Source organism: Maylandia zebra, linkage group LG12 (assembly GCF_041146795.1).
Source record: "Maylandia zebra isolate NMK-2024a linkage group LG12, Mzebra_GT3a, whole genome shotgun sequence".
NCBI classification, from domain to species: Eukaryota; Metazoa; Chordata; class Actinopteri; order Cichliformes; family Cichlidae; genus Maylandia; species Maylandia zebra.
In genome coordinates this window covers 17,707,239-17,726,856 of record NC_135178.1, presented here as the reverse complement: position 1 = coordinate 17,726,856, position 19,618 = coordinate 17,707,239, and the positions used below count along the sequence as shown (strand labels likewise).

Below are 19,618 nucleotides of genomic sequence, written 5' to 3'. Positions count from 1 at the left end.
TAACTGGCACATAAGTAGATGTTTTCGACTTGTTGCAGATTAATTGAACAGAGGGAATGCTTCTTGTAGAGGCGAAATACTGTTTTTAAGTACACACTGTTTGTCTCTTTCTACAAGACCCTGCCTACTGCACCGTCTCTATTAGGCCCCGTTATGCCTCTTCACACAAATGACCGTTTAACCGTCTTTTCCGGACCCTAACGCATCCTGTGTTATTACCGCCATTGTCTTTCTTTCTGCTGCATACATGTGTGAGGCTGGGCCTTTTGATATGCGAAGAGCTTTGCCTAGGCTTTCCTACAGGCACACTGGTCTGTGTTTACTCCTCAGTCAGAATGCCTCCTTTCCACAAGTTTGACATGCCTTTTTGTTGCTATGGTAAGCCCTTCCTTAAAATGTATATTTTTGCTTTCTGGCCTGGATGTTTTTTTTTATCTCAGTGGTTTAGAGCCTGTTGCCCCCAGGGCCAGATTTAAATGTGTGTGGGTCTTCAAGGATTTTTCTGCAGAAAAGCCGTTTGGATTGCAGCCTTACCACCATACAAGTGCGACCGAATTGTGTCATTTCAGGTTTTTGAGCCATCGTTGGAACCAAAGGAAAGTCCAAAAGAGAAGCAAAAAACACAAGACAAAAGCAGATGAAAATGGACCAGATTGGATTATGTCAGACTTGGCATGCGCCTCGTTATGAGGGAAGTCTTCGTTCTGTCTTATCACACACTGCCTTACAGCTAAATGAATTTTTTTTTTCTTAAAAGGCAAAGCACTGCTTGGCTCATTGGAAAACAACAGGCAGATCGTAACTGTAAATACTGGTTTAAAGTGGTGTGGGCTCCACATTATTTTCAGTCACAAAACAGGAAGTGAGAGGAGGGAAAAAAATATGCATACATTGGGTGATTGCACTAACTTTAGGGAAAAAGTGGTTCATGTCTAGAAAGCTTTTAAGCTTTAGGCTTTTGTAGAGATGGGGAAATCTTTTCATGTGATTAGAAATGTACCCGAAAGCGTTTGGATTGCAACCTGAACATCAACTTTTCGGGTTCTTCAGTGGAAACATCCTCTACAGTATCTTGGGGTGTGTTCAGCTCTCAGGGTAGGTACATTTTTTTAAAATGGTAAAAATCAGAATTGATTGCTTTTCTTGTGGGTTGGACATTCAAGGAAACCCACCGCTTTACTCATCAGGTGTGAAACTAAAGAATCTTAATCTTAGAAATGTACAAAAGAAATAGAAGTGGGTTGTCTGTTTAGGCGATGGGACATTTTGTATCATATTTCTTAACAATTTCCTTCCGCTGCTTGTGTGTCATTTCTGCTTCACTTGTAATTAGTACACCTCAACCCTCATATCTTCAAGAGCCAGGGGATGCTTGTTTGTAACATTCAACAGGTAATCAAGACTGATTAGGCACTGCACATCGCCTAATTTCATTAGATCTCAGAAGCACACTATATCTTGCATAACTGCAAACACGTGGTCTCGTGGAAAAAAACCCACAAGTAGCAACAGAGGCTTATAATTATGATCATTAAGCTCTAGATACAGAATTTAAATGTTATTCACTAAAATGGAACGTTAATAATGCAGATTTACTCAGCCACATGTTTCTAATTGTGTTTAAAACTCATTTTGTTTCTCTTACGTATGATCAATTTTTAGGTCATACACTAATTAATTAAATATACCACTGTTTTATGCTAAAACAAAATAAACATGTAGCTTGTGTGCATTGTGCGGCATTCTCTTGAGTGAATGTGTTCTGTTCACTGTGTCACATGTGGACTCCTTCTGTATTACTGTGAAGCCCTTTAAGTGTGCTGTGACATGTCCTGAAGTCCTTGTTTAGCACCTCTCTTTGTGTGTTCGGGGTGTGAACTGATACCTAGTGTCAGCTAGCGTCAGGGACAGAATGGCAAGAGAGAGATAGTTGAGGTTCTACATAAACGGATAGGCCTTGAGGATAAGCCTTGTGGAAGCAGGAGGCACAAAGTGAGAAAGAAATGGAAATGGAGGAGAAAAAAAGTGGAGAAAGAAATGGAGGCGACTGACAGAGAGAAATGGGGCTTTAATAGAGGGATGTCAGTTTTCTCCAATTTAATGCAGGACGAAGCTGTTTTCTTGGAATTAGATGGTTGAATCAATGAAGCTTTCCAGTCATTATTTAGTGCACAGTGACATCAACTGTTGTTGCATTCATCACCCGGCAGAATAAAAGCAAAAATTGTTTTTTTGCAAGGCTTAACCTTATCACCACTTGTCAGTTAATTATGCATCGAAAGCAAGGGGCATGGGTTCAACAGTGAAACACTTTGATTGAGCCCTTTGAACTCAACCGGGAAAGAAATCAGTTCTCTTAATCCTTGCTCCTATGTAATCATGGTAGCCGGAGGATACGGACCTCTGTGTCCATCATCTCCAGGCCAGCCAGCGGCTGCAATATTGCTAATGCAATCACCTCTGTGATCTGAACTTTGGAACTTTGAAAGAAAATAAATAGATAAACATGTCAAACATGAGGTAAAGAAGAAAAACGAAGGTGTAAATGAGTCATTTGCAAAAGGTTCTTACAGTGCGGACCTATAGAACTTTTCCAGCTGGTCTCAATAGCCTCGGGTGATATGAGCGACGTGATGTATGATCTTTACTTGTATGATCTTTTTGATCACAGGAGTAATGCTCCTCCTATCAGCACAGGTCACGCTCTTCAAGTTGTTCACACTTTTCATCAGAGACTAGCACTGAAAGATCTGGCTGTAAAGTCAGATGATACATGCATACATGTCAGTATCTGGCGTAAGTATATTTCAGGAAGTGTGGGTAGATGGTGGGAATCTCAAAGCTTTAAAGGCATCTAAGTCAGTGTTTGGAACATAGCTAGATATGCAGAGATCCATTTTTTATTTTTTTAATTCCCAAACTCATAAACACTCCAGATCAAGGGCCAAACGCACCTGTGTTTCTGTCCTAGATAAATCTATTGCCGCAATTTATCAACTTTGATTGGTTAGCACTTGGACTATCAAAGTGGAAGCTTTCATAATTTAGAAGCAGCTCTAAATGTAGTTGGCCAGGCTATATCCAAATGTTTAAAAGTCAAGTGAAGGAAGGAGACGGTTAGACCTGAAGTTATGTCCTCCAAGGGAACTTTACAAAGATCCTCTTGCAGATTTATAGCCACTTACCAAGGAGCCAGAGTCAATATTCATAAACATGGCTTCAAACAAAGCCCCCCATCCACTATCCCTGCTTGTAAATAAATACAGATACGTCTTTTTTACAGACAGAGGCAATCTAAAATATTACCCCCAGCATAATTTTACCACACACATTAATATTTTACAGCACATTGTATTTTACCGCATTGAATCTTAAACTTTCATGACTGGCCCCAAGGATTTTATTCTATAGGAGCCTGCATCATTATTAGCCAAGATCTATTGCTGGTACAGCAAATACCTTGCCTTTGTGTTCGTCGCTATTTTATAGATCATATTTCCGTAATATGTCTTTTGACTTGAGTGACTTTGTTATTGACTTCTAAATGATCACATTGTATTTGCTCAAGACTAAAAATTCTTTGCTCTAACTTGGTCTCGCTTATGAAGTTAAAAAAATGTCTGTAACTAAACCTGAAGTGCACAACAGCACACGCCCTGACGCTCCTTTGCCATTTGTTTTTACTTTTTTATTATCGTTTAGTAAAATTGCCATCCATGTACCGATTTCTAATTAGCTTATGTAATGGTGAGACCCTATTAAGTCAAGTTTGAAGTGTTTAGTTTTTCCACTAAACATGTAAAAACCCAACCTGCACAGTATCTGCCTCATTACGATGGGAATAAACGCTAACATCTGCATGTGTGCGTTTGCCTCTGTGCTGGTGTTTATGTCTGTGTGGTGATTTAAGTGGTTTTAGTGTCAGAACAAGTCTAATGAGCTGGTGCAATAATTATCAGCCATTTTGCTCTCACTTAAGCTAATTGAGGCTTTATATTAGAGATAATACTGCTGCCTATGTGCACCGCTTTACAGTTACCGAAATGTTTGGCCAGAAATAGTGCTACCAGTAATTTAGGTTTAATTTGTGCATGTCAATGTTTTAATATCTCCCTATTAAACATATTTATGAGCTTTGACAGTCGTCCCCAGATGGAGGTCATTGATCAACTCCTTTTTCTGTGTATTCTTCATATGATGATAAATAACTATTGTATACAATAGTGTCAAAGTCAAAGAGGACAAAAAGTTGTCTCTTTTCACTCAGTTGGCTTTAGAAGTGCATGTTAATGTTTGATCTTGGATTTTCTTCTTCAAATATATATATATATATATATATATATATATATATATATATATATATATATATATATACACGTGTGTGTGTGTATGTATGTATATATATATATATATATATATGTATGTATATATATATATGTGTGTGTGTGTGTGTGTGTGTGTATATACATATATATGTATATATAATTTTTTTTATGTTGTTTTCACTAATTTCTGTAAAACAAAGAAATTAATTTACTGTATAAAATACAGAGGGTCACCATATACTGTAAAAGTGATATTAAATAAGTGGCTTTCCTTTCAAATTCTCTCTGCACTTTATCCCAAGTTGTCTATCGTGTTTCTTCCACTTTTCCTCCTTTTACACTTTTCCTTCATGTATTCGAGGCGCTTTGTGAAATTCCTGTCTAATCCAGGTGTGTATGAGCTGATCCCCAGGCCCCTTTGCTCCTTTCAGGAATCTCGCAGGCTATCGGGCTCTCCTGGGCCTCTGTTTCACACACCAAATTGATGCCTCCGACTGGAGATGACACTTTCAGCAGGATTTGCCATTCTAAACCACCTCAAGCCCATGTGATCTCACCCATTCACTCTCAGAGGGATTGCCTTGAAATGCACCTTAGCTTCAAAAAACCAGTGAGCACAGAATGCTTGAATGAAAAGCTGATACATATTCTATCGTGCAGAAAAAGAGAAAAGATATTCAAAAATGCTAGAGAAGTAGAATCATATTTTTTAGTCCCTCTGAACAAAGACCAACAATCCCACGAATAAGTAGTTATTACCTAGTGGAATGCACTGAAAGAGTGAAACTAAAAGAAATCAATAACCACATGAATTTTCATGTGTACGTGCTTGTCCGCCATTTGCTTCATCTGCTAAATATCTGTCTCAGCTGGTCTGTCTATCAATACAGACACAGATGGTATGATTAATACGTGCCATTCAGAGCTTACCATCTTTTTCTAACACTCCATTTAAAGGAGGAGCACAGTGACCATGTTGCTTTGCTTGAGTACTAGTTATGATATAATTTGACACTGAAGGAGACGGAAAAGGGAAAAGGTGTGACCAAGAATTCCTCCCTTGACTTATTTTCATCCCCAAGTCTTTTTGGGGCTACACGTTTCTCCAAGGGGGCTTTACACGCTGGCATAATGGATAAGGGCAAGGGTGTGAAAGGAGCACCTTAAGGCTCCTCATTCAACTCTCCCAATCTCTCCTGCACACACTCTTGAGCTGTGAAGGCCGTCTTTCTTTACCCTGCTAGCATGGGAGCCCTGTAATAGGCTCTAATTGATAGGGAGGTGTTGGGGTCTTTCTGTATGGGTTGAAGGGATGAGGGAAAGAGAGAGAAAAGGGGGGAGAGACAGAGGATTACATGTGGGCATGTGGGTGGAGCGGGGGAAAAGAGGCAAGAGGCTGTGGAGCGGTCTAGGCCCCGTCCGTAATGAGTCATTAATTTCCTAGCAGTTTTGTGGCGGTTGGCTCATTACTGGTCTGCAAAGGAGCAGGAACAAAGCTCCGGGTAGGTAGGAGGTGAGCTTAAATAGTTGGGGCTCAACACTTTCCAACAAAAGGAGGAAGAGAACGTTGAATGGCACTTGGAACAGATGCAGTAAAAAGTGGCAGATGCAAATTGCGGGAGAGCAAGTCTCCCTTCAAGCACTTTTCTCTTTTTTATTTTGTCAGACTGCAGCCTGAGAGTCTAATTAGTTAGTGAGGTGTTTCACTTCTGATAGGGCTGTGTCTTGTTATTGTCACAAAGAGGATCCATAGAAATGGGAGGCAACACATATGTTGCACAGTCCCCAGTGGAACCTGCTTGCTGCTATGCTTTCATTAATTTTTTTTTTTTACCCTATAGAAATCGAAAGATGTACGATATTTCCATGCTTTGAAATTGTGTTCTACGGAGTTTAAAATGTGATAAAAGAGATGATGCCTGCAGGTAATTAATTATATTCCTAATTACGTGTTTATGCTTTTCACCCTACAGCCAAAATGATTATGGACAAATTGGCAGCGGTTCTAATGAAAATGCAGTTGTTCCCCGCTTTGTGGAGCGTGTGGACCATGTGTCGAAGGTCACCTGTGGGGCAAACCATAATCTTGCACTGACAGGTACTGTAATGCACTGTGTATGTCTGCTTGGGTTACATGACATTTAATCACAGTAATGTTTTAAATGAATAAATAAGGATTGAAAATATTTAAGTTTTGAAAAAATGGACTGAATTTTTCATGTGTGAACTGGACCCTAGTTTGTCCATCAAAATGCATAGAAGGATCCTATTGGCGACTACTTAGAATTTAGATTTGTGTGATATTTTTCAATTTTATTTGTCTTTTTCCCTCCCTTTGGGCAAGGGGAAGTAAAATGCTCAAGCAGAAAACACCTTTAAGAAGGGGTGGCTAACATTGTTGTCATCAGCTGTCATTGCAGTTCAGAGTTGGCTTCTTTTAGTCAAAGTACTCGAGCCCTCCATCAGCACATCACCTGAGAGCGTTACACAGAAGGAGGGGGCTGGGGTGGTGGTGGGAGCGAGGGAGAGAGTTAGTGAGAATATGGCCCTGGCTCCTGATCCATAGCAGTCATTGCCTGTTACATACATTTCAGAATTCATTCAGGCTATGAAGATAATCGGGGTAGTCGACAGTTTCCCCTGCAGCCCAATGGATTTATGATAGCACTGTCAAGAAAATGAGGCAAAATGACACAGTAGCTGACTTTAGCTGCAAATAATGTGATAGGCCGTACAGTGGTGCAGCAGCAGCTGCTGTCATTGCAGGTAATAGCCTATAAAGAAGCCTGATAGCAATACCTGTCATTTCTTAATGGCTGACTTCACTGAAGAGCTTTTGTGGCCTTTAACATGAAGATAATAGAAGATACAACAAATTTTACAGCTTTTGCGTTGCATCCATAATTTATCTCTAGAGACCCCCACACAGCAGCCGCACAACAAGGACAACATGCTCCGAGATGCGTGCTGCAGAGAGATGCAAAATGAGCTGCAGGGGGTTGGAGGCCCCTCCGGTGGGGTGCTTTGCTTTTAATGGAGGAACCGTACAGGGTTCAGTACATGTTCTATCACTTGGTATCTCATATCTGTTGTATAAGATAAAAGGACCTGAGTATTCAAAAGTTTGGACTTTTGGGGGGGAACTTACAAATCATCGCTGAAACTGTATTCATTTCATTAATAATTTACCACAAATATTTATTGGCTTAAATTGGAAGTGTAATTGTTTACTACTTAAACTCAATTTATTAACTGATGATGCAGGTGATGGGAAATTGTTTCAGTGGGGATGTGGACGGTCATGTGGAAGCACAAAGGGAAACATCCTGTCCCCAGAGGAAGTGACGCTACCAGATTCGCCAGTGAAAGACATTGCTGGTGGATGTTGGCACAGCCTTCTTCTAACAGGTTTGTCTCTGCTTATGTTTGAAGGCTATTACAAACATACCATCACCTGCCAGCTGTTGATGCATATTTCAGTTCAAAGCACATGTGGACATATAAGTTAACAGTGTGGATGACCTCTATGACATTATAAGGGATACGCTGAAATTCTACATGCAGTTCTGATACAAATTTAAATAACGATCTGACCTCAAGCAATGCTTATACGAGTCTTTTGTTGCACATTTTCATTATTTATTTCCCATTTTGTGCCACTGAGACCTAGAACTCTTCATTATAAATACGCAACTGCCTTTCAGCCTTTCATCACAACTTCATAAGTTCAAATGTGTACAACTTTTTGATACTCGATCCCATGTGTAATACTGCTAACGTAGTGGGAAACAACAGACAAACAGCCTCTGGTGAGCATGAACTCATTTTCAGATAAGCTGATAGCGATCATCATGGAGAATACTGGCCAATACCGATGTTTGGCTAATAAATCAGTGCCTTAGTGTCTTAGCCCGCACACAGACATTTGAGTGTGTGCTTTTAGCCGTGGTGTCCATTTATCCACATCGTTCATTAAGAGCTCTCCCAGGGCTTGAGCGGCTACATAAACACAGAGGTTGAGGCCACAGCTGCTCTTTCACCTCACCGCGGAGAACTTCAAAGTCACTTCTCCCCACACGGCAGATGAATGCGCCGTGTCTGCCAGGCTGATATATTGGCCCCAGTTGCTGTCTTCTTACTGTAGTATGACTGCAACTGAGGCCCCATCATGGAGCCTGAGTTGGGCCATTTGTTAGTTTTAGCTGTATCTCCAAGACCTGGCTTCAATTCTGAAGGGAGAACATTAATCCTTTTAATACAACACTTTGTAGTGCCGTTTTCCTGTGTTGGTAATGCCGTCTATTATTAACCCCATTAAAAGTGTAATACAATTTAAGTAGAGTGCTAAAAGTGGATCATTTGTTGCTCCGTTCTGTTTGAATTAATTCTCAATTTATGATCTAAATGATTAAACTATAGGAGTCACGGCACCAAATGAGATTCTTAAACCGCCAGGCATACATTTACACATATTAATACAAACATTTATGAGCTCACATTCACACTGATTGACCAAGTAAAAAAGACACACACTCACATGGCTGTGTGTTGCAGTCCCTCTTCCAAATCCTGTAATGTCCCCAGCTTGATCCCTAGTTCCATTCTGTCAGGAGGAAAAAGAAATATCCATCTCCAATCAGGCCTTAATGAATAGCCTGATGAGTGTCGGGCAGAACTGAATTACCAGATAGATTTGAAGAGCATGAGTGTGTACAATGTGTGTGTGTGCGCGAGTGTGTGTTCGTGTATCTGTGTTCAGTGGTTGGGAGGGGGTAGTTAGAGGGCCAGTAGAACAGGACACATGTAGGAATTAATTCTCTCCAAGTTAAAAAAAGAAAGAAAGAAAAAGAAATTGGCTAACTCTGTCATTTGAGCCTGATGGAATCGCCTTATCTATTGGTATGAGTTTTCATTTATTAGGGTCAAACAGCAGAGGGATACACAACGAATAGGAAAGAAGGCTTTGGGAGAGAGAAAAGTCGAAGTAATGAGGGGTCAGATTTGAAAATTGGAAAGAAAGTGAGAGAAAGAAGAGGAGTAAGTCAAAAAGTAGAGAGATGGGGAAGATGGAACAAAAGGAGTGCAAGGGAGTCAGTGGTATGAGAAACAGCTTGCCAGGGCCGGAGCATATTGAGGGCAGCAGGTGGAAGAGTGGCACAGTTAATTAAAATGCCTGTCTTAATGTCTCAGCCCGTCACTCCAGGGAGAGAGAGAGCGAGAGAGAGAGAGAGTTGCCAGGCTTGAGCTGGGCTGTACCCAACCAGCCATCTAGACAGCAAACCAACCATCCAGCCAGCCCACCAGGCCACATGTCAGACAAGCCCTGACACTATGCCCTTCACCCCCTCTTCATCTTGTGCCATACACACTCACAAATGTCCACAAGCATACAACTTGTCCAAACCCCACCAACTATTTCCTCCTCCTTTTCTTTTTAAACCCATACGCTGAAACCTATCGAAGCCCCCCTAATCTGACAAAGAAGAGAACAAAGCCCCTTCTTTAAAAAAAGAACAAACGCACTTCTGATGTTACTGTTTTACTCAGCAGCATCTGTAACCTGCCTCTAGACTAGCAGCCGTGCAGCCTTGCAGCATAATCTGTCTGCTTTTAATAATTCATAGAAAGCACAGGCTGTGCACTATGTACTGAATGCTGAGGGTAATGGGGATGTTGTGATATTTCTATCATGGCCTGTCTGAATCAGCGAGCGAATCAAAACCAACAAAGATCTGATAAGCGGTCTGTTCTGTCTTGTAACAGCATTGGCTGTCATCACTGCTTCATAAGTGGACTATAGCGAATCCTTTCTGCTGTGTCAGCTATAATGCTTCTAATTGTGATGTATAATGGATGTTCAACCAAGTTTCATGTGACAGCAAATCGCAGATTCATGCTTTTACACAAAAGGCAAAGATAAACCTGATATGTTGGCATCACTGGTGTATCAATATCACAAAAAAAAAAATGCACAGGATGATACAGACCAAAGTGAGTTAATGCTTGTGTCACTTCATCTGTGACTGTGTTGAAGAGCCATGCACTATTGTCTTCACTGCAGATATACCTACAACCTGATCATTTTCCTTTCCTATTAATCATATTCACCATATATACGTATATCAAGGATATTAGATGATATATTTCAATATCTGGATTTCTTTGTATCTGTGCCACTCTTTATTGGTCACACTCTTAAATATAATTCTGGACAATCCTTACTTCTTATTGTACTAAAGCTGTGCTCAGCTGAAAAAGGGAAAACAAAGAGTGTGAGCATCTTTCCGAGTGTGAGGTGCGTCTAGATTTGTACGTTGTGTCGTTTGACTAATGTTTTATCAGGTTTTGCTGTATCACTGTGGATTGCTTTGTCAATAACCAGGCCGTTGCCTCAGTGAGCAAAAATCTGAGATTGTCAGGCTGAGTGACAGGCTGGAGATGGCAGATAATTCAAAGAAATTGGAAGTTTGAAATCTTTAAGGGCCACTTCTTAACACAGCAAATGCCAGGGTATCTTTCCATCAGCTGCTGCTCTCACAAGCTACCGCATTGTTAATGGTGGCCTGTCTGTCCATCAAGTCAGCTTCAGGAGGGATTTAGACCTGTTTGGCACCTTATCTCTCCGACTGCCTCCTACTAACCTGACCGATACACAGGTCTTGAGTAACCTGTATGTTCTGTGTAGCCAGTGGTGGTTGTAAACCTATCTCCAGAGTAATATTTTTTTTTTCCATTTGATTTGCTTATTTGTAGATATTAGTTTATCTGTGACACAGAGTATTGATATATTTATTGTTACACAATCAGGGGTCTAATGTAATGGTGCCTGTAGCACTTGTTAATTTAGCTGTCAGCGCTACTGATTGACCTTAAATTGTTGCAGGAGAGCTCATTGTCCTTGTGAGTGAGCTTCTGTGTCTGCTGTCTGTCTGTCTGGATGGATGTAATAAAAGCAGTGTCTGCTTTCAGTTTCAGGCAAAAACATTGCTCTGAAGAAGAAACTCAACATGTCAATCAGCGACAGGGGATAAGTGCTTCCATGAGTCACGACTATAAAAACGTCTTTATTTTGTAAGGCCTCATTAGATATTAAGCAGTTCAGAAGAAAATATTTTTAGGCAAATTTGTGTGATAGTTAAATATTTGCTCGAAAGCTTTAGGAAATCGTATAAATGTAGTTCATTCAGGTCCACTCTATCTTACCAAATAAGGATTTTCCCTAAAGTGTGAAGAGGAGATAATGGAATCAATGTCTTCTATGAATATACATTTCATTAATATTAGAGATCTGGGGCATTTGAATACCCAAAATTAACCTAAAAGTAATCTGAAATATAAGTTAATTATTAGTTTGATAATGAGGTTTATGATTAAGAAGTTAATAAAAGAAACAAAAAAGTCCTTTTTGTGCTAAAAAATAAAAATAAAACCACTGCTTCACGTCAGAGCGCTGAGATGGTTTTTGTATGTGTGCTGGCAGTGCTCCAGTGTAAGTATTACTATTATGAACAGTAGCGCACTGACCTAGCTTGCGCTCACTTTGTCCTTCTTTCCCTCACTCACTACTTATGCTTACACAGAATCACACGGTCACTCATTTAAGACTCAGGTGGGAGAGTACATATGGAAACAAGGGGAGGAAAGTAATCAAAGTAAAAAAAAGACTGCTCCAATTTGGAATCCACAAATGCTTCAAGTCGGTCCTCCGTTTGTTTGTACAGAGAAATAATGTGAGAAAATAGACAGAGAAGCGAGGAGGATGACAGAAAAGGATCCTGAGAGAGGAAGAGAAATAAACAAAAAGGACAAGAAAGAAATATGTCCCCTATTTTCCCCTTGTAATGGTTTCAATTCCCTGCCAGAGCTCCCTGTCACAGGGAGGTAGTTCCCAGGCTGACACATCTCAAGCTGTTTAAACATCCATTAGGATGTTTTGGTTCATACACTCTACAAATACAGCTAGATGAGAGAGAAACTGGTAGATGATGATAGGGAAATTGAAGAAGAAAGAAAAGAGACAGAGAAAAAGAGAGAGGGGGAAGAGGGGAGTAAGTTGATGGGAACAGCAGATAGAGGAGAAGAGGAAATTTATCAAAAAACTCATGTGATATTTAATGATCCTTGTATGTGGAGAGAGAAGACCACACCAGCTCGTTCTCCTCCGCCAAATACCGATCCCCTAACTTAATTTCCTGCTCAATTGCTGTTCTATAGTGCATAGTACAGTGATACAGGCTGGTAATATAGAAAACAGATTGCCTGTGCGGCGGAGTGGATAAGGCTGAGGCTTGTGCTGCTGGAGACCTGCAGTCTCCAGGGGGGTCTTGTCGGTGGGCTTCACAAAACCAACAAAGCCCATCTTTCCCTGCGACTGGCAGCAGCTGGCAGGTAGATCTTCAAGCAGTGGAGGTGGGGAAGTGGATCTATGGGTGTGGTGTGTGAGTTTGAGTTTCTGCAGTGTGTGTTTGTGGTACAGAGACTCTTGCTAGTCTTTGTAGTGAAGAGTTCCACTGTCTCCCATCTTGTGTTTGCTCATGTGCTGTGACTCCAATCCACTCAAAAATGTAGGCCTGCATGGACATCAATCATCCATCTGTGCACAGAACAGTGAGCAACTGCATCTACAATGTTTTCACACACACACACACACACACGTGCGCGCGCACGTGCACTTACAGTCAACCTCACCTTCCATGAGGACATGTACACCTGGCTGTTTCTATGTGGGATGATTCAACGACTATCAGAATTCCCTGCTCATTGTTGCTGTATATTATTCCATACAGACTCACCAAACTCTTCTTCTTTACCTTCTTATTGTTATTGTTATTATTATTATTATTACTATTGCTGCTCAACACTAAGAAGAGACACTACACCATCTACTCTGTGGGCGATCAGAATTAATCAAAACAGAATACATACAAGGCACAACAAAGCTGCAGCATACCTCTGTTGGGCAGTATGCAAATATTTGCAACATCCAAGACACATAGTAATGTTATGAACGCATCAGCGATAAGTGAACGCGATGAGGCTAGTGTGATTTAGTAGAGAAGGACAACGGGGGACTTATGTGCTCACTGCTGTCCCAACTGAAAGAAATGTCTCTCTGAAAGTTATCGGAAAAACTTACTAAATATAAAGACAAAGAAATATAATTGAGAAAATGTGGGACATGAACTACAACAGTATTAGTGATGATAGTTGCTCTTTTTTTCTTTCAGTCAAGAAAAAGATGGAGCACTGTGCCAATAAAATTTCCCATAAAAAGGTTTATGGTTAAGAAATTAATAAAAGAAAAGCTTGAAGATTGTTCTCCTTGACACTCCATATAGTGACAGGATGTGAACCATCACATCCTCATGGTAGCTCTAGGTTCAAGGGATGGACCGATGAACAGAGCAAGATGATGATAGTAATAATAACGAAGAAGAAGAAAAAGAGGACACATTGGATGTTCTGTAAAGTAACAATGTTGCCATATACTGCCCTTTACATTTTACACCCAGTGTTGGTCAAGTTACTTGAAAAAAGTAATCAGTAACTAATTACTGATTACTTCCCCAAAAAAGTAATCCCGTTACTTTACTGATTACTTATTTTCAAAAGTAATTAATTACTTAGTTACTTAGTTACTTAGTTACTTTTTAAAAACACGATTTACAACCTGAATAGGTGATAAAGCGATAGATCTTTCAGCCCAATTCTACTTTTTCTGCATAATCCATCATACAAAATGTAATCAAATGGAAAAGTCTCTTTTTTTTTTAACTTGTTTTATCAGTTTTAATCTTTTAACTTTATGCATCAAGCAAAAATTAAACTATATGCAACATTCTCTGACTTGAATAAATTAGTTTAACATTTAAACCTATTTTCTGCACATTCCAGCACATAAAATAAAATATTTTTTGTGTTTACACTCAGTCTTTCAAATAGATGCAAGTAAAACACAGCAGAAAATAAATAAAGTCAAAGACTCAGCGGTCCTGTTGCTCTATTTACACCTGTAAAGCAGGACTGCGGTAGGCGGAGGTTTACCCTGGTGCAGGTGTGCCGCGGTCAATGGAAGAATCCGCGAGTTTCTCTGTGAATTTCCCATTACGTCATAGCGCACTCGGTGCTTGCTTGGAAGTTTAGGGGTTTTTTCGCTGTAAAAAGAAGTTTTCTTCCCACGCACAACGGACACTAATGTGTTTGTCACTTTTTATGGAATCAAACTCAAAGTAAGGCCAGTACTTCCACGCTTTAAACGCTGCACGCTCATACTCTCTCCCACACTCGATATGTGATCCATTGTTGATCTGCACACAGCTGTTGTCACTAACGGCGCACTCGCTTACGTCACTGTCGTGAGACATTCTCGCAAAAAATCACGGTTTTAGTAACGCAGTAACGCAGCGTTCCTACGGGAAATTAATGGTAATCTAATTACCGTTTTTGCAATAGTAATCCCTTACTTTACTCGTTACTTGAAAAAAGTAATCAGATTACAGTAACGCATTACAAGTAACGCGTTACTGCCCATCTCTGTTTACACCATCCTGATAATTATTTATTAACACTCAATAGTGATATAAAACAAAATCATGAAAATTAGACATTTGAAAAGTTATGGTTCTTTGGTTGAATTCTTTAAATTTTATTGCTTTAATTCACATTGTTAGAATATGTGAACAACTTAAAAAGACGTCTGATAAACACATCGCAGGTAAACTGACTGCTACCTTGCCTACATTCGGGTACCCTAAATAATGACAACAGACTTATTTTTAATGTTGCTTCCAAAGGAAAAACAAGGGCACAGTTTCAAAGGGAGTAGAAGTCTGAAAAGACTATTTAACCTCTTTTCCAAAGAGCAATGTTTTCTGCCCAGGTATTTTGTAGATCAACATCATCTTAGACAAGTATCTTGCTCCGAGGCCCTGCTGGTGCTTCAAACACCACTGTGGGATTGTTCAAAAATGCCTGAGGTTTAGTACTCAGGGTACAAAAAAGCAACACGTGGTTGATGGTTATGTTGTCAGGATTGGCCAAAAATGACATTTAATTAATTGTTCAGGAAAGCTAACACAGAAGTAAACCATTTAAGCATGCATAAGATCCAAATCAAATGTCTGCTTATTTTAAGAATATTTGGATACACACTCGGATTTAGAATATTGTGTGACACCCCTAGTGAACTGGTTATACTCAAAAGGTTTCCACTGCTAATGTCTGGTTTTATGAGCTAGACAATATCCATACCTTTTATATGATGTTCTTTTTGCAGTCTCACACAAAGTAGGTCACAGAAGTGAAGTCTTATCATGTCTACCTGGAGAACTGATGTTACTTGTATCCCAGTTCTTTTAAAGATCCTCTTTTATGCAGGGAGTGTCACTAACCTAGTTGCCACTGGGTTTTGCGCTAATGTTAGCAATGTGAACCTCCTTTGACCTCTCAAAGTGACAGAGTTTTGTTGCGTAACAACCTTGTGTAATGAACTTCCTCCCAAGAGATGTCATTAAGGACAGGAATGTTTGTCTTCCGCTCGCTCTAAAATGAATATTCAGCTATTATCGCTGCACAGTATTCAGATCTGATATGTATGTATTGGGTTTCAGTTTGCACAGAAAGTCATACCAGATGAGTTTTACTTACTGTATCTGTGTCTCTCTAATCTGCCTGCGGTTTTCTTAATATATCACATATAACCGGGTTTTGCAGCATAAAGACGGTTAAGGTCATTTCTCCGTCTTTCTAGGCATAGTTTAATCTGGCATACATCATTCAGACTGTCTCCCTTGTGTCCTTCTTACCTAGATTTAAATATTTGTTTTAACTAATGTTCTGTTTTATGGCAGAGAAGGTCTGTAATAACACTTCAGGGGTTTCTGCAAGGCAACTACGACAACAAGCCCAGAGCTGTGGATGGGATGGAGTTGTCATAAGGCTTTGCATCCCACACCAGGATCACATTTGAGCACTGATTTTCCTTGATAAATGAACCCAGTTGGTCAGCTTATCGTCTGGATCAACACTGTGTACCTTTCATGCCCCGTCTACTTTTCCCATGTAGGAGGCCCTGTAGAGGGAGGAGTGCGCTGTGTGCGATCATGTGAGAGTGAGAAAAGGAGACAAAGGGAGCGAGTGAAATATGTCACAATGATTATTTGAATTCTCTTGTTTATTGGAAATGACTGAATCCAAGGTTGAGATATTCACAAGAACAGGAAGGAAGAGAGAGAAAGTCACTGTCCCCGTGGGGGAACAGCTTACACCATCAGATGCCTTGATTACTAATCCCCTTCTGAGTATCGTTGTCCTCATAGTAAATATAGCTACAGGAAGTAATGATTTCTGCTCCAAATTATGTGGATGTTTACATTTCTTGTCAACTGAGTAATAAATTACCGATCAAAGATAAACTGTATGAAAGAAAAATAGAAGCTTCTTTATTACAGCAGTGAGAAAGAGGAAATGGTGAGTCCCAGCAGACTTATGTACCTTGAAACCCCCCCCCCCACAAACTCGCCCCCACCAACCCCAAAAAGGACTGACTGCCAAGATGGCTGCTTGAGCTCTAGTGCTGCGGGTCTTGACCCTGTGCATGCTGCCAGACACCATTTCTCAAAAAAAATGCGTCTTCAGATCTTGGCATAATTTCTCATCCTCTCTTCCTGTCCTCCTCGCAACATCTCTCTCTGTCTCTACAGTTCACCTCTCTGTTATTTTCTCCAATGTAGGTCACTGGGAAGATAGTGCGGTGTGGCCTATCTTTCAAATTCCTGTAAGTTTGCAAGAGCAATACTTGCTTTTGAGGATGAATTTTGTGGGGGCTGGGTATGTTGGGCTCCTCCCTACAGGTTTATCATGTTGGCAGCCACGGATGGCTCTTTTTTTAGGGTTGTCCTCCCATGCGTCTGGACCTCTCAAACATAGTGGCATGAATCCTCGGAAAACACTCTAGTCAAATCGAGCTATTAACACAGAATGTCAAGTCTAATTGTGGGCCGTACAGTGAGTGTTTTAGGTCCTTCTGACCTCACGCTGAACTACGCCGTAAACGAAACAACACATGATCCCGCTTTTTTATTTCATGGAAAGCTGCGATGAAATGTGGGTTAGCGGGGAACAGAGGAGTTTTGTAAGCCGCACTTTGCAAAGTGAAACGTCGTCTATTGGATTTTCAATTGGAGCATGCCTCACAAATGTAAAGCCGTGTTTTATTTAGCCGAAGCAGTTTATTGTTTGTGCGTCTATAAGCCAAATACGGCAATAGCTCTGTCCAACTTCAACGCTTCGTGTTGAATATATAGCTTTTGAGTTCAAAATAAGTCATTACATTTGACAAGTCCCTATAATAACTCCTGATTTATTGTCTTAGAAAAGTGGAATAATAAGTTTTCTGTCTTAAGCCAATCACTGAGAGTTTTTATTGGATTTTCCCACTCGCCTAATAAATTTGCATTATTTTCGTTTCACAGCAGCGTACACTGTATACCGCAAAATTGTTCTTGCAGCTTTCATTTTCCATCATTTATAAGGAAAACCAAAAAAGCATTTACGTTACTTCAAGTCACATTATACCTTTTCCTTTATTATAGCAGGCCAATGTGAACCCCTGTCACTTGGACTTCTGGTACGTGTGTAGTTTCACTCTTTCCTCTCTCCTAAAAAAGAAACCCCAAGTTTGTTTGTACTCATTTTGTAAGTGCTCGCGATGATAGTTTTAAAATTAAAGGCTGTACTGTAACCATTAGTGTTTATATTTCATCATCCCAACCCGACACCCTTTTCCACTCTTCCACAGGGTGGAACCACCCTGTAAGGTTGCAGACTAGCCAAGGCAAAAGCTTTTCAGTACGGCTGCAGCGGACTTGGCAAACCCTGGTAAGATTCCCCGCTACTCAATGGGACATACCAAGTTCTTTGCCAAGTCAAATAACACATTAAGATTTAAGTGGGCCAGTATAATACAGCCAACCCTCTCATCTTAGAGTCGGTACTTCTCTTTGTGCACTAGAGTGTGAAAATTGGTCTTGTTCTTGGGGACTTGCTCTATTTTTTTCTTCTTCTTCTTCTTTCATAATTATTTGGAAACAGGTCATTTGGGTGTGGACGCTATAACTCCACCCCACCGGTTTTTCCCCTCATAACTTCACATTCACTGCTTCATCAGTTTAATTCCTTCTTACCTCCCAGACTCTTTCGCTGCTTCACCAGAACTGCTTCCTTCTATCTGTGTGTCTGAGGTTTCAAAGAATTCAGTGGTCAGGTTATAGTCCCTTGAAGTGATTGGCATTAATTCAAGACCCTGCCTTCCTCTCTTTTGCTCCTTCTGTTCTTTCTGTCTTTCTTCTTCAAGTCGTGTGTTTTTTATTATTCCACTGACACTTCACCTCAGTTTTCTTTTTTGTTATACTATTTTTTCTGTTATTATAAAAAGTCAAACAGGAATACATCCAATATCTATCTTAAATAAAGAGAATATTATTATTTACTAATTGAATCCAAACAGCATCTGTAATATTGTAATAATGTTTTCCAGACTTTTAGCTTTCACATTATTTCAAGGAGATTTTTTTTTTTAAAAAGAAACCGTGTGAAATATGTACACTGGAATTTTTCAGTGTTGAAAAATGTTCTTTGTGCTCTCTCTGACATGTTCTAGAAACCGAGCATGGTTTAAGGTAAAAAAAACAAAAAAACATTGAAAAATCATTTTGCGACAAAATTCACTATACATTTGTGCACAAAGTGACTCTGAAAATGTTAGTTGGACCGTTCAAAGCCAGTAACATTCAGGGCTTGCATGCATCTTAGCAGCTACATCAGGGTGTGATTGTTTTTGGATTGAGACAGAAATGGCCTTTAAGGAGCATTTCTCAAAAAACTGTTGTGATTTGATTACACCCCTCTTATTGTGGGTGGACGAGACCAGTCTGTAAACACGCCATTTATCTGTCATTATTCATTGCAATTCCACTGATCACATCTGCTGCTTCTATCAAAATCATTTAGCTCTAGATGATGATTTTGTTTTTTGCGAGGGAGTCCCCTGAAGCCCACAGCCAAGTAATGTCTCGTTGTGAAACACATTTTTTTGAAAACAATAAGCCTTAACAACGGCTAAGTGGGTATGATGTCTTAGCTTTTGTGGCGTTTTGCTAAATTATGGGAATAATACACTAGCTGGAAGCCAGTGTGGTCAAGCATAGCAAATTGGGGCCATGGGCCAGAGAATAGTTGTAACACATTAGCTGCTGCCACAAAGAGGTCAAACTGAGCTGTGTTAGCGTGTGTTT

At 40.1% G+C, this 19,618-nt stretch overlaps 1 protein-coding gene across 5 annotated transcripts in view; it reads left to right on the top strand.

The window, feature by feature from the left end:
* Positions 1–19,618, top strand: part of LOC101465137 (uncharacterized) — a 312,892-nt gene that overhangs the window by 114,358 nt on the left and 178,916 nt on the right. For all 5 annotated transcript variants that reach the window (XM_076890789.1, XM_023155390.3, XM_014413966.3 and 2 more), the window contains 2 exons: positions 6,299–6,423; positions 7,590–7,733. In XM_076890789.1, coding sequence (XP_076746904.1) covers positions 6,299–6,423; positions 7,590–7,733 — 269 coding nt within the window. The remainder of the gene's footprint in view (positions 1–6,298; positions 6,424–7,589; positions 7,734–19,618) is intronic.